The sequence below is a fragment of the Oreochromis aureus genome, linkage group 4, assembly GCF_013358895.1.
Source record: "Oreochromis aureus strain Israel breed Guangdong linkage group 4, ZZ_aureus, whole genome shotgun sequence".
NCBI classification, from domain to species: Eukaryota; Metazoa; Chordata; class Actinopteri; order Cichliformes; family Cichlidae; genus Oreochromis; species Oreochromis aureus.
In genome coordinates, this window is record NC_052945.1 from 29,051,064 (window position 1) to 29,065,731 (window position 14,668).

Below are 14,668 nucleotides of genomic sequence, written 5' to 3' on the forward strand. Positions count from 1 at the left end.
GGAAGATTTACAGCCTGCACTGTACGCTGTCTGTCTTCATATCGGACTGCTGAACACTGTGTGGGACGAGCTGCTGCTTACCACACAAACCAGTGTTGGACCGTTACATCAGCAGTAATTTGTTAGATCACGAGGTGGGCTGCATTCAATCCCCTCCAATAAAAATTTATCATCCCCGAGGGACCATCAGCGAGGAAAACACCATGACTAATGTGGGAACATGGGCAGCTGAGTGGGCAGCATAAAGGTGATGAAAAAAAAAGAAAGATCCTGATAGCTCAAAGGCTACCACATCTACTTCTCTGAGTGCATTTATATACTTTGTGAGCACTGCATGCCCTTGATCTGTCCTCTGATTTCCAACAGGGCAATTTTTTTCCTTTTGGTTGAAGCAGAGCTCCTTCCTCCTTTCTCCACCTCTGTGCCTCTTTCTCAAACACTCATTTGCTGCATGTAGAGCCCTAACACGACATGCATCTCTGGCAGCAGTGACGCGAGCTCATCAGTGACCTACGCAATCGCAAAGCATCCATTCTCCACCGCCACCATTTTTGTCTTCACGTCACTACGCCGCAGTTAGAGACGGTAGAGCAAGTGGGAGAACCCGGTTCGGCGTCACGTGACCGTGTACTACGTGTCCAGCGAGCGCACGCGTACACCTCCCTTCCCCCCACCTTTATCTCCACATCATACACAGCAATATATCGGCAAATGAACACATGCTCTGCATTCTAATGACATGCTGTTTCTCCAGTGCAATCAACCGTGCACACACAAAAGGACCTATAAGGGGAATGCACAGTGTGCTGCAGTCTCCTATTGGGCGGTTTTCATGCTAGACACCAGCACTCAAGTCTCAATGCAAAACAAGAGAGAGGCAAAAAATTGGTAAATATTCATGCACACAAACTGGGACATAAGCTACTAGCACACACAGCTGCATGTGTAGATAATATAATGTTCAAAGATCCAACAGTGATTTCCACTTTCTGTGTTTTGACACAAATATTTTCCTTCATATGCTACATGCTGTATGCAATCAGCATCAAACAGCAGGTGCACATATAACAAGTATACACAATTTAATGAGTGTCCAGACACAACACCTTTATGAAAAACAGAGACATGCACATACTATAAAGTGAGCAGGTAGCTATACTCATGCACATTGCAAACATGCTTAACAAGTTTAAGCTTGATGCTGGTGATGTACTGCTGACACAACAGGCTTCATCTTCATTTGACAAAGCCATCTTTCTGGTAACTTTAAGTGTGCGATTATGAGGTTAAAGAGAACGGAAAGGATGAGTTACAAGAAAGAGTCCCTGCTGTGTTTAACGTAACTCAATTTTGCAAAAAACCCAAACCCTCCGGCTCAATAGAGAAAGAAAACATTTATAAGTGGCCTCAAATTACATAGATTGATGTCACTCTGTGAACCAGCATTTGCTGTTTGTCTGATAAGTGAAATCTGCTTTGGATGGAATTAAATCAACTGAGCCTTTAGAGTAACACTGCATAAATTGAGAGCCCCAGTGTGTGTGTGTGTGTGTGTGTGTGTGTGTGTGTGTGTGTGTGCGGCAGCAACAGGAGGAGGAGAGTGCGTCTGATGTGGCAGTTAATGTGTCTGTTGAGCTCTCCCCCACTCTGCCGATGGTAGGCCTGAATTACGGAGTGAGTGAGGTAGGAAAAGGGCAAAATCTAATTAAAGCTGAAATTTATGGCCCTGTCAAAGCACATCACATTTACTAAAGCAGACATGCACATACACACACTTAACAAAGCATGCCCACAAGGGTACAAGGGGCTGTCAGAAGAGCCAATCGTGACTAATAGTTATACTTCTCTCATGGGGATTCATGGAGATCTACTGCAGGAGGAGGCTTCTCTGGGCTACACATCCAATGCATGAGCACATGCACCAATAGCACTGAATATTGCATCTTATATGCACTTAGATGCATATAATTACAACCTCAGCTCAGTCTTTTGAAAAAAGTGTCCACGTTACCTTCTTAGCCTATTAGCTAAAGACTTAGCTTGGCATGCTTACAAATAATAATAATAATAATAATAACAGAGAATGTGTTAAAATTTCAATGTAAAACATGGATATTGACATGGATTGATATGAAGACTGACACAAGTCACGCTGGATAATAAATGGATTTCACCCTGCCAGCTCCCCAGTACAAAGCCTTTGTAATGACTGATGGAGGCGATGTGGGAACAGAGCAGCCTTTAAATGTCTGAAATGGCAAATCTGGCCTCAAACTGTGACATGGTTGATGTGTGTGGAGGTGGGGCGGTTGGTTAATAATGCTGTGCTGGATTAATGTAACAATATCAACCCTCTATAATGCTAATTGTGTGACACAGACTGAACAGCGGATGTCTGCACGAGCACTATGGTTGACAGGAAAGAGTGAAAGGGGTGAGTGTTTTTCCACTTCCAATCTCTAGCAGTGAGTCATTGGTAACCTTAATTTTACAAAGCAACGAATTAGCACTTAGCTGACCTGAGCGTACCTGAGATATCAGCTTAACAGATGCACCTTTTAAAATTTCTTTCAAATGGAACAGGAGGCTAATAACACCGATTAGCTAACCTGTTACCAAATTCAAGCAACTTCAATTTTAGAAAAGCGACAAAAATGATTTTAGCCATTAAATGAAATTTTAAAAAGTACAGAAGAGGCAGGATACATGCAATTGTGTTGCAAGTCTTGATAATGCATAGTTCGCCCACAGTTTGGGCACTTCACAGTGTCCCAGTTAGCAACACACAATCCCACAAAGACAATAACCTGAGAAGGATCGGGCAGTGTAAGCGAGCAAATAAGAGAATTACATGTAACGAAGGGGAAACTGTTTATGTAAAAATAAATAAATAAAAATCATCCAGCATCTAATAATCATCAGTCAGCGCCAAATAATTAATAAATGTTAAATTCATAGTTAATTCACTTTTACTATTACCAATCAATAAAATGATAATAAGTAGGGCTGCACGATTAATCGTTAAAAAATCGCGATCTCGATTCATACTTATGTGCGATCTCATTTCCAAATGACAACGATTTAAAAAAAAAAAAAAAAAAAGACTACGACGATTGTACCGCATTTTGATCCGGGACGTAATCTGCATGAAAACAAGCGCTCCCTCTTCCTGCTCAACAAATGACAAGGGCGGAGCCTTATACCACGTGATACAGAAGCTGTGCAGTGATGCTCAAATTGGCAGGGAAAAAACAACGGAGAACACGTCAGGGATGACGAGAAAGTGACAGGAGAAAATTCGTCCTGGTCAACCAGCCAAACATCAATAACGGGAACCTTATACAGCGCTTCCCTATACACGTCGAACTCCCGCAGGCACAAAGAAATTACGGAGGCTATTACTTATCACCTGACCAAAGATATATCAACACTGTGCAAAACGAGGGATTTAGGAAAATGATCAACACCCTAGACCAGTGGTTCCCAAACTTTTTTTGCTGGGCCCCCCTTGTTTAAAAAGAAAAATGTTCGCGCCCCGACCCCAGCAGGCGCGCCACAGCTGCGCACACGCACACGCACAAACACATCCTTCAACCACACACACCCATATTTTGCTCCATTGCGGTTTATTTCACACCTCAAACATTTATTAAACAATTAAGCAAATACAAATAATCTGCAATAAATTACAGGTAGTAAGAAAATAAAAAACAACTCTTTTACGCTCCGTCCGCACCTACACGGGTATTTTTGAACGCGCAGCTGTTTCGGGCACATGTAAGCGGCGATCGAATCACCGAGAACGGAGATTTTTAAAACTCCTTTTTTTGCGTTTACGTGTGGACAAGGAATACAGAGTTTGTCACGCAATGTCAAAGGTATGTGCCTTTTTCACGTCACACTGTGCGCCACGTTATTGTTTACATGAGATGAATTGCAGAATGGCAGATAGAGACAAAATACTGTTAATCTGACTCTGCAGGTTTTACACGCTTACATATACAGGCCATTACTGTCCCTGCATTTAGAAAGGCAGAGGCATCACGGTGTAATTATTTTACATGTAGTTGTTTTTTTCCTGTGTAATAATGTTCAACATTGCTATCAATACATTTTTCAAAAAACCCTCTACAAAATGGGTTCAAAAACATAAACAACTGTGGGATACTGTTTGTCCGTGATTTGAACAGCCCAGCGCTGCTCCCGATGCAGGGAAAACTAATTCTGCAGGGAGACCTACCTCAGCACTTGTGCAGGTGAAACCAAAGGGAAGATATGTCTGTGAAGGTTCTCAGTCATCCAGGTCATCGTAGTCAAAGGAGTTTGCAAAGAAAAGCGTCTGGACTTCTTTGAGTTGCTTGAAGACGTTTCACCTCTCATCCGAGAAGCTTCTTCAGTTCTAAGGTCAAATGGCCGAGAGTCCCAGATTTAAACCCAGTGGGAGTATCCCCAAGGAGGGACAAAGGACCCCTGGTGATCCTCTAATCACATGCGCCAAGGTGTGAAAGTGGGTGTGGGACCTAATCAGCCAGGGTTTCGGGTGAGCTCATTGTGAAACCTGGCCCCACCCTATCATGTGATTTTCTGAGGTCAGATGGCCCAGGATGTGAGTGGGCGTTAAGGCGTCTGGGGAGGGAACTCAAAACTGGATTATAGATGGCAGACAGTTGGTGTCGTAAACCACCGCCTCTGTTCAAAGATGGTCGCTCACAGTGGACATAGATGGCCTCTTTCACTCCTCTTTCAAACCATCTGTCCTCTCTGTCCAATATGTGAACATTGGCATCCTCTTTCGAGGAAGAAGCTTCTCGGATGAGAGGTGAAACGTCTTCAAGCAACTCAAAGAAGTCCAGACGCTTTTCTTTGCAAACTCCTTTGACAAAGGGAAGATATGCTTCACCATATTTTCTAGTCTTTGGCTTAGAATGAAGTTGGTTTGGAAACATATTCAGCAATGCTTCATCTCCTGCTTTGCGTTTGTGTGGGTGCCCCGTGCTAGCATTGTCCGAGCGTTGTTTTTGTTTTTGTTTTTTTTCCCTTTTCATGCCGCGCCCCCCCTGCAATAGCTCTGCGCCCCCCCTAGGGGGCGGGCCCCACACTTTGGGAACCACTGCCCTAGACAAACGCTACACAGTGCCGTCCCGCAACTATTTTTCTATTGCTGCACTACCTGCTCTATACACGCAGTGTCGAGCAACGGTGGAAACGGAATTTCAAGCAGTACAACATTTTGCGGCAACCACAAAATGTGAGGCATTTATTGTTTTTATGTTTATTTATTGTTTTTATGTTCAGTTTCAACTGTTACGAAGTTGATGTGCAGTTAATAAGTGCAATAAATATTTATATTGGAAAAGAAAATCGTGAGAGAATCGTGATCTCAATTCTAAGCAAAAAAATCGTGATTCTCATTTTATGCAAAATCGTGCAGCCCTAATAATAAGTCAGTTAATCTATTTAACTAGTTTATATAATAAGAAATGTAATTCTATATAATGTTATGTTTGGTGCCCAATAAAAAGAGGGAGCAACAAGATTCGGATTAGTTTGGGACATATAACATTGTCTGTGCTGTGTATAGATATACTCTGTGTTTGTTGTTGGTTTGTGATAAAGGTTTCATTATTCATCAGTGAGCCTGACCTCACACCCAGGACACGAAACACTAGCTGGTTAGTCAAAGCTGCTGGCGTGTTAGAGATACCCACGAGGCGTTAGTCCTGTGATCAGTGTGTCAATTTACTGTTTATTATTCATGGGGTATATAAAGTGTTACCGATTTCTAAAGTTAAGATAAAATGTAATTATTACATGTTTTAAATTGTTATGTGATGCACAACTAAAACACCTGCGAGTGAGTTTCATCTGCATAGATAAATTGCTGATTAAACACTGGTAATGAACTAACTACTGAATACAGCCCTAACCCTGATAGTGCTCATGTGTGTTTAATGGTTTTATATTTCCAAAGAGTGGAGACTGATGCACAAAGAATACCAGTGGGACGTGACGGAGCCAGTCGGTATGACAGAAATGAAATCATCAGAGCAGTTCATAAACACTGCACATGAGTATTGTGCACCGCAATATAGATTATCAAAGTGCCCTTGTGTAACTCTTTTTAATAAGATGTTTGCACATCAACCATTGCATAAAGCTGTAATCTGAGTGTAATCTCCTCAATCCAACTGTTACCCGTGGCACAGGGAGAGTGAGAGAATGGACGGGGGTGGGGGTGGGGAGGATCTAAAACATTTTGCGGGTCAGGTGGGAGAAAGTGGTTGGCAAACCAGTGTGTGCTGGGAAGGCAAACATTAGTATAGTGAATAGTATTAATACAATCTATAACATACTGTCAGTGATTTAATAGGGAAGAGAACAGGGGAGCTAGCCACAAACAAAATCGAGCTTTCCTCGTTCATATAAGGACCATCTTCGGGAGCGGGTATAGCTTACCGTAAGGCCCTAAGGCTATTATGGCTCTGCACTAGAGCTGCCACGATTAGTCGACTAGTCACGATTACGTCGACTATCAAAATCGTCGACGACTGATTTAATAGTCGACGCGTCGTTTGAAGCTTTGTAAGATCACAAAAGACGCAGGAATAAGTAGTAGGATTTAAAAGTGTAATAACGGACTGAAACAGAAGATGGCAGCAGTGCATGTAAAGGATGCCAGCTGCCGTTAAACCCCGAAGAAGAAGAAGCTGTGTCCCAGAATTCATAGTGCGGCCCTGCTCAGTTTCCAACAATGGCGGCAGCTAGTTAGTTTTAATATTACTATTATTATTCTTTCTGGGTCACAAAATAAACGTTTAACATATTTTCAAGCTGTAAGTTTTACGTCCAATCGATGCATGATCTGATTAGTCGACTAATCGCAAAAATAATCGGTGACTAGTCGACTATCAAAATAATCGTTTGTGGCAGCCCTACTCTGCACTTTCCCCCAGCTTTCTTGTCTTCCCTCTGCTGTCCAATCTAAAGAAAAGGCTTTAAAAAAGACTGTCTTCCATTCTGTTACAGCAGCAAATGTGTGTCTGAAGGGTATTTTTTAATGTCAGCAATTATGATATTTGACAGTGTTTAGAACTCCTTAATTTGTTATTGAAGAACCATAATAAACAGATATATCTGGATCATTCAGGTAAGGAAATCCAATGAAGTTGATTCTGTTCATCTGGATGTTGAGTTTTCAGAAAAAACCATGTCTGCTGTTGAGGCAGTAGCTTAGCTGGTCTTTAAGGAAGATACTGCCATACTGGGAAATCCACTCATTACTTTCTTGTTATTAACCTTTCTAAATATACTGTTACCACTGTCATGTTAGCACAAAGTTGCAAAAAGCAGTGGGCTAGCTTAGCCTAGCCTAAAGAATACGAGAAAGAAACAGCTAGCCCTGACCTGATCTAATGTTTTCTAAGCCCACTAAGCACTTTGTGTCAAGTTTGACTCTTTTAAGATGCTATTTTTGGACACTTGCTTTTTGGGTGGATTAAAAACATGTTATAACAAGATACTGTAATTAGTGAGCTTTAGAGGAGTTAGTGGGCAAGAATGGTTATTACCTCTAAACTGAGCTAGGCTAGCTATTTCCTTCCTTTTAATTTGGTATTATTTTCTAAAATGTCCAACTTTTAGCATCTTCCTGGGAATGCTTACATGGTTGATCTCTCAGAGGCTATTTGTTTACTCCAAATAGTGCAATCTCTTTGAGATGGTGTTTCGAACTTAACAATGAGTCTACACACAGACATACCAACAAGATGACATAACACGACAGGGAAAAAAAGAAGGCTTTGCATGAACAAAACAAACAAAGTCAAAGACGAGGCAGAAGGATCAGCTATTCAAAGAGCAGCTAGAGTCCCAAAGGCTCCTCTGCCTGATCATGATCATCGCGGCCTCAGACAAAGGCCTCCTTCAGCCTCCTCTCTTGGTCTGTTGCCAAGTCACCTCAGGATTCGGCACCATGCATACAGTGTGACTCAGGTGAGGAACACATGTTGATCTGATTTCCACATAAACATAGTGTCACAGCACACACTGCCACACAGAAAGAGCAAAAAAAAACAAACCCAAAAAACAAAAAAACCCCGAAAAATATCTTGTTCTTCGTTTCATCTTCCCAACGCTCATCCTCCCCTCTCTAAATCCCTCCCCAAACTTGTTTTATTAATAATGCTGTATAATGATGAAAGCCTGCAAGGCATTACTCTAAGGCTTGTTCTGACATTGCCTCGTTGCTGGCCTACTTATGCCCGGCCCCTGCGAGCCTGTATGTGGGGGACCATTGTCCCCAATTCCCCCAGGGTGCTCTTTCTTAAACAGCGCCCTCTTTGAACCTGTAGCCAAGTGAAAGCCTTTTGAACTAACTGCTTCTCACTTGGCACTGAAGAGCTTTGTAGTGCTTAACTCAGTCCCTGCAATTCTTATCAGTTTGGTCATATAGTTGCATTTGCAGCTGTTCTTGAGCAAATTTTGAAATTTCCTTTCAAAAGGAAAGAAAGAGCACTGAACAGTTTTGCCTGGAGGAGTCTGCGGGTGAGTTATAGATAGCAACCTGTGCTATCTACAAACGCACAGAAAGTATCTTTGTGTGTGCTTGTATGTGTAAACAGATTCACACACTTGAGCACGGCTGAGGCTTCAGTCCAACACAAATGTCACACCTACCTGGTTGTCTTGGAAACGGGGGGCTTATCGGGTTTGGGTGAGGCAACAGAGCTGGGCTTGGTGGAAGTTGCAGAGGCAGGCTTGGGAGCTGGAGACAGGACAGGAGAGCAGAGGAGGGGAAAAAGGCAAGACAGCAGTGTGAAACAATAAGAACATTATTATATGCTGTAGTATAGAAGTATATAACAATATTTTCCTCAGATATAGGTCAGGCAGACATAGCTTTTATCCAGTGTGTCAGAAGGATCTAGGGCAAAAACATTTATAGTTTAGCAGGAGTCACTGTAGCTCGTCTAATATGTGAGCTGAATTCATCTGATGAGCAGCTATATGCACATCATCCCATTACAATGAACACTCCTCATTAGAGCTTTGAAAACATTTATTGTTATGCTTTCTGTGCATGTGCACGCTCAGAATTATATTTGTCTTTTCACGCTGATCTTGATGACATTTTCACCAACCTGAGGGCTTTTTAGCAGCAGCTGCTGCAGCGGTATTGGATTTGACACCATTTGCATTTGTGGATGGTGTCTTTTTGGCTGCTGTCGTTCCGGTGGTTGACTTTGCACCGTTGGTGGCAGGAGCAGCCCCCGTGGCTTTCTTCTCAGACACTTTAGCCGATGTTTTGGAGGCTGGGGCGCCGGCAGTTCCTGTTGGTTTTTTGGACGAAGCTGAGGTCAGGGTGCTCTTTTTGTCCGCTGCAGGCGTGGTCTTCTTAGCAACACCGTTGCTCTGAGGTTTGGACACACCGTTTGCGACGCGGCTCTGCGATGTGTTGGGCCGTGAGCCGGTTGTAGCCTTGGTTTGAGTTGTGTTGCCGGGTTTCATCTTGGTCGCGGTCTTGTTGGTACCCTTGGCTTTGGGGTCTCCCGAGGTCTTGTTGTTGGTCTTGGCAGCTGGGGTTTCCTTGGCCTGGTCTCCCTGTGGTTTTTCCTGACCTCCTTCACCCCCCAGCTGCTGTGGCATCGCCTCTTCCACCCCGCTGGCTGCCTGATTGGGCTCCTGGTCCCCGGCTGGTGCGCCATCATTCACTGGATTGGATTCCAATGTTTCCATTGGCTCCAGCGCTGCCGTGGCAACCCCATCCGGCTTCATCTCCCCTCGAATGGTCGTGGTCTGACACTGCAAGGCAGGGCTGACTGGGGTAAGTTGCGTGGGACGGCCACAGGTCAGGTGCGTTCTGCAGATGTTAAGGGTTAGTCTGGAAGGAGAGAATATACAGAGAAGCTCAGTTAGTCAGCAGCAAGACCAGACATGAAAAGCAGTTCTCACTGCTATCAATAGATGGAGGCCCAGGAATGTTGGTACCCTCAGGAATCAGATAAAGGATAAGCTTATATCTTCTAAGAGCTTCAGCACCACACATTCAGAAATACTTTTACATAAGTATCTGAGAGGTGGAATAAAACTGAAAATGTGCAGAAATAGAACAGTATGTTTCATTAAAGTATATAAGAGAGGACTAAACTTATACAGGATATGAAAAACAGACAAAATTAGTACCAACTAATAGCAAAATGTGCGTGAAGTCTCAGGAGTTATAGAGGGAAGGACAGAACAACATGTTTACTGCAGAAACAACACATTCTACTAATAGCCTTCATTCATTTCAAAGCCAGCTGCACTGCAGTTGCAAACGGTCCCCTCTGTGGCACAAAAAAGCTCAGTGACACACTTGGCCAGTGTTGCTGCGATGGTTTTTTCTTACTGCAAATGACATCAAAGTCACTAGTGTGGAAGACTAGTTTTCTAGGATAGTACATTTAAGGGAGTGCAAAAAAAAAAAAAAGAGTTTATCATGCAGATTTGCATGCATGCACACAAATGTACAAGCCACCTGTAATAAATGTTAATACAGTCAGCTTCTATAATGGATGTGAACACAGCCTGCTTCCATCTACTAGGCTAAAATGGTTATAAAAAGAAAAGTAGCACGAGGTGGGAGAAAGACTTGGATGTGTTTGCTAACTGGGTCAAGGCAAGTACAATAAACCCAATAAGCCCAAAGGCAGGCGGGCAGTTTGACTGATGGTATGCAAACAGAGCAGTCAAAGACATTATTGAACATGAAACCTATGAGGCCTGAAAATGGTGAAAATCTACAATAAAATAGGTCCACATATCTAGTTTTTCCCCAGCTACTTTTGCGGGGAAGGATCAGCAGAAAAGGGCAGACCTTCACAAGTTTAAGAGGAGCGGGGTGGGTTGGGAAAAGCAGGAAACTGGCCTGCTGAAGTTTACAAACAGAGCAAGGAGCCGGCTGCGAGGAAGGCTAAGCAGTGAGACAAACGCTTAGGCAATACAGAGGCCGGCCCAGAGGAAGAGGCTTGGCCTGTGGAGCATGGGAACAGAAAGAGAAGGTGGGAGAGAGAAAGGGAGAAAAGAGACGGGGAGAAAAGAAAAAAAACCAAGACAAAATGAGATCACTATTGGCTTATGTTTGCTGGTATGACGTTAGGACCCAGACATCAGTAGTCATCCCAGTTTCCACTGATCTAAACTTGTATGCGCACACTCACTCTCCTATTTCGAGACGAGAGGACAGACTTCATCTTTATGCCGATGGCTTCCTGGAAACAATTCCCGCACTCACTTCATCTTTCCTTCCCTCATCTTCGGTCATCCACTACTCATCCCCTAAACTCAATCTCAAATGTCAAAAGGCCTTCTTTCTTTCTCTATTGATCCTTGCTTTCTTCCAACCATACCCCCCACCCACCCACTCCCCTTCAATTTCCTTCCTCCCCCCAACTGCTCCCTCCATCCCCTCTGTTCTCTGTTTGGCTTTGCACAGATGGCCGGAGCAGCTGAGCAAGGCCAGAGGGGGAAGGAGAAAAGGATCCATGTATCCCAAACAACACATAAGAACAGATACACACAGCTAGTGCAACAGGCCACTGCTCAAAACAAGCAAACAGGCTGAGAGGGAGCTGACGGGTAGCTGCTGGGAGGGACTCATGGTCACAGGAAGGTTTTTAAATGCCACAAAATGTGGGTGGTTGGTCACAGATTTTACCAGAAGGGCAGGGTGGCTGATGAACAGGGAACGGAGCAAGGTTTGAAGCAAAAGATGTGGGTTTGCTTTCAGAACAACTTGCTGTTCGTCCTGTCTTTTGTTAATCATCCGCACTTGTCTTGTTCAACATTTTAGGAAAAACCCTAATCTTCTTTTTTGCCTAGCATTAGATTTTAGGGATGATTCATATAAGTGGATGTGGATGTGCAGTATTCATCAAGCTCATCAATAGCATTCAGGAGCACCTGCTCACTGTAATAATCAGTTATCAGTTAGTTTAGCAATGCTACTTGGTGTTCTCTGTATTATGTGGCGGTAAACGCCAGGCTAGGAGTTTTTAGTTTTTTGTGAAAAGCTGACATAGCAGACTGGCTGCAAGATCCAGCTAGATAGTCACCATTGAGACAGGAAAAAAAGTAATGCTACAACGGCAGTTGGGGGGCCAAGCCATGAACAACATATTTGCAAACGTGTGCAATAAACTTGTGATCTTGTTGCCTCTGAAATGGTTGCTTTGAAGACGGGGACCAGGCCTGTAACCACTCATTGTCGGCTTCCATCTTCAAAGTGACTTTGGTACGTCAAGATGGCAATAAGACAACAAAAAGACAGAAAAGTCAGTCTGCTATCAGTTTACAATTGAACGGAGTCAAGTGGACACAATCTGTTTGCAATAATATGATGATAACTGTGTTAAATCAGCAAAAATTGCAAATCCTTTCTCATCTGCATACACAATCTTTCTCATTTAAAACTTTTATTCAGACTCCAGCAAGAACTCCATAGATTTGAAACAGAAATCCCACCACAAATAGTGACACATTCTGCATAAAGATATATGTGCTTGGCAACCTTGCTTTATAGTCAGTGTACAACACAAGTTGGCAACCAGTTTCCAGGCTTGAGCCTCTCAAGTTCCGCTCATAGCCACTGACTGTGCTAAAACAGACTGCAATATGTTGTTAATATGTCTGTGTTTATAATTAAGAGTCGGGTGACCGGTGGAATTTCCTTACAACCAAAAGTGATGTTAGGGGCGTCGAACCGTAATCTTCTGGGCACCTAGTAAGTCACTACAACCACTTGCAATCGGTTGCCGAAGGTAGAAACCATTGCATTGAAATGGTCCCATCCTGTTTTTAATCTAATATGACTGAGCCATACATAGTAAAGTAGTTCAACTGATAACATCTATTTCTTTGAAGAAACAACCGTTATTTATTCTAAACCCTGCTCCACCAGGTGAAACGTGTTCTATAGCACCATAATGTGTGGGGCTAAGAGTAGCAAGACAATACACTTTGCACTGAACACTTCCACATTTTGTTCAACAACAACAAAACAAAACCTCATTCAAGTTGTCCCACTTCTAACCTTGGCCAGTTCCTTTGTTAACAGAAAGCCATGTGATCAGCTTTGTATATCTAGAGTTTCATTACCCAAACTTCAAGGCTTCATTTCAGAGTTAAGTCCATGAGTAAGTACAGAGCTAAAGTAGTCACAGCTACACAGCTTATATCTGGCAAAACAGCCTGATATATCAAAGACAAGTGAATGTTTAAGTCTTCAGGTAATGACATCAGGTTCTTTATTAAATTGTTATATGAGAGCAGTTATTTCAGACCTCATTTTTTCCCCATTTAAGATTTTGGGTGACCTACAACATGAGATACTACACCAAGGATCAGAAAGAAAACACTCCCTAGTAACAATTTTAGTAACAACGTAACAAAATATTTGTTAAAAAAAGAGTAAAAGACAAAAGCCTGTGTATAAAAAAATCAATTCAATTCAGACCGAGTTCTAGTCAGTCGCCTCAAGGTGATTTATATGGGAAGTTAGAGATCTTAAATAATACAGAAAAAATCCCAACAAACAGATGACCTGCTATGAGCAAGCACTTGGCGAAAGTGGGAAGGAAAAACTCCCTTTTAACAGGAAGAAACCTCCAACAGAACCAGACTCAAGAAGTGTTACGATGCTTGACCACTTGGGTTAAGGTGAAGGAAAAATGACCCCAAGAGTGCAAATCAGCAAGAAACATCCAATCATAAGCTTAAAATGAGATCCAGAATGATAGATCTTTAGGCGAATATCAGCCTACTAAAAGATACTGATATCAGAATTTTTCACCTACAAAATGGTGAAGATATTTTCTCCAAAACATAGTCAGGCTCTGCTTAAAATTCTCGCTCTTGGCCCACTAATGACAGATGAGAAATATATAAAACATAAAGGGACAGAAGAAATATATTGTAAAAACAATAAGCCACAATACAGGATCTTCACACTCTAATCCCTTTAGCATTTTATTCAAACTCACCACACTCGTACTCCTTAATCTTTAATACAAATCTGGAATAGCTATTAACACTGTGACCTAACGTGACACCAAAGTGAACCAGGAAATAAGACTGTATCTAATCACTACTCCCTCCTCCTCTCTGTTTCTCAGACTCTGGTGTGCAGTTTATGTTTGGCTGCCGCTCTTCCCACAGCAGACTACAGCATCTGGCCATGATCTTCGATTCACTGCTCCTCTCCAAATTGTGTGTGCGTGTGTTAGAGAGGGAGATAAATCCTGAGTGCATGTTCACAGCCACAGGAACATTTCTCTTTCTCCTGCAAGTTTCCAGATAGCTGTGAGATTGTACTTGTTCCTGGCTCTTTGGCTCATACACCCTCCCTGCGTCATCAGGACCATCAGTCAATGGTAGGCATAAACAGGCTGGAAACCAACACAAGAATGTATGTTTTTTCCCCCCCATTCGCTCTCAGAGAAACTGACGGAGTGAGGCATCCAGGCCACATTAATACACTATCGTGATTCCAGAAGCTAAATAAACAGAACTGAAGTTTAAGAGTTCATGTTTAGTTTGCTGCCAAAATGAAATTGCCTCCTGGACCTTTAATACTCCAGTATCCTGTTAGTGTTTTGCTTTTTATTTGACCTGTCTTTTCATCAGCCTTTTC

The 14,668-nt window shown here is 42.7% G+C and overlaps 1 protein-coding gene across 1 annotated transcript in view; it reads right to left on the reverse strand.

Annotated features, from left to right (window-relative positions):
- wu:fb95e10 (nucleolar protein dao-5) overlaps positions 1 to 14,668 on the reverse strand; it is a 37,574-nt gene that overhangs the window by 10,739 nt on the left and 12,167 nt on the right. Inside the window, exons 2-3 of the mRNA XM_031748314.2 lie at positions 9,141 to 9,880; positions 8,677 to 8,764 (exon numbers count right to left, since the gene is read on the reverse strand). Of these exons, the coding sequence (XP_031604174.2) occupies positions 8,677 to 8,764; positions 9,141 to 9,774 (722 nt within the window). The 5' untranslated portion in view covers positions 9,775 to 9,880. The remainder of the gene's footprint in view (positions 1 to 8,676; positions 8,765 to 9,140; positions 9,881 to 14,668) is intronic.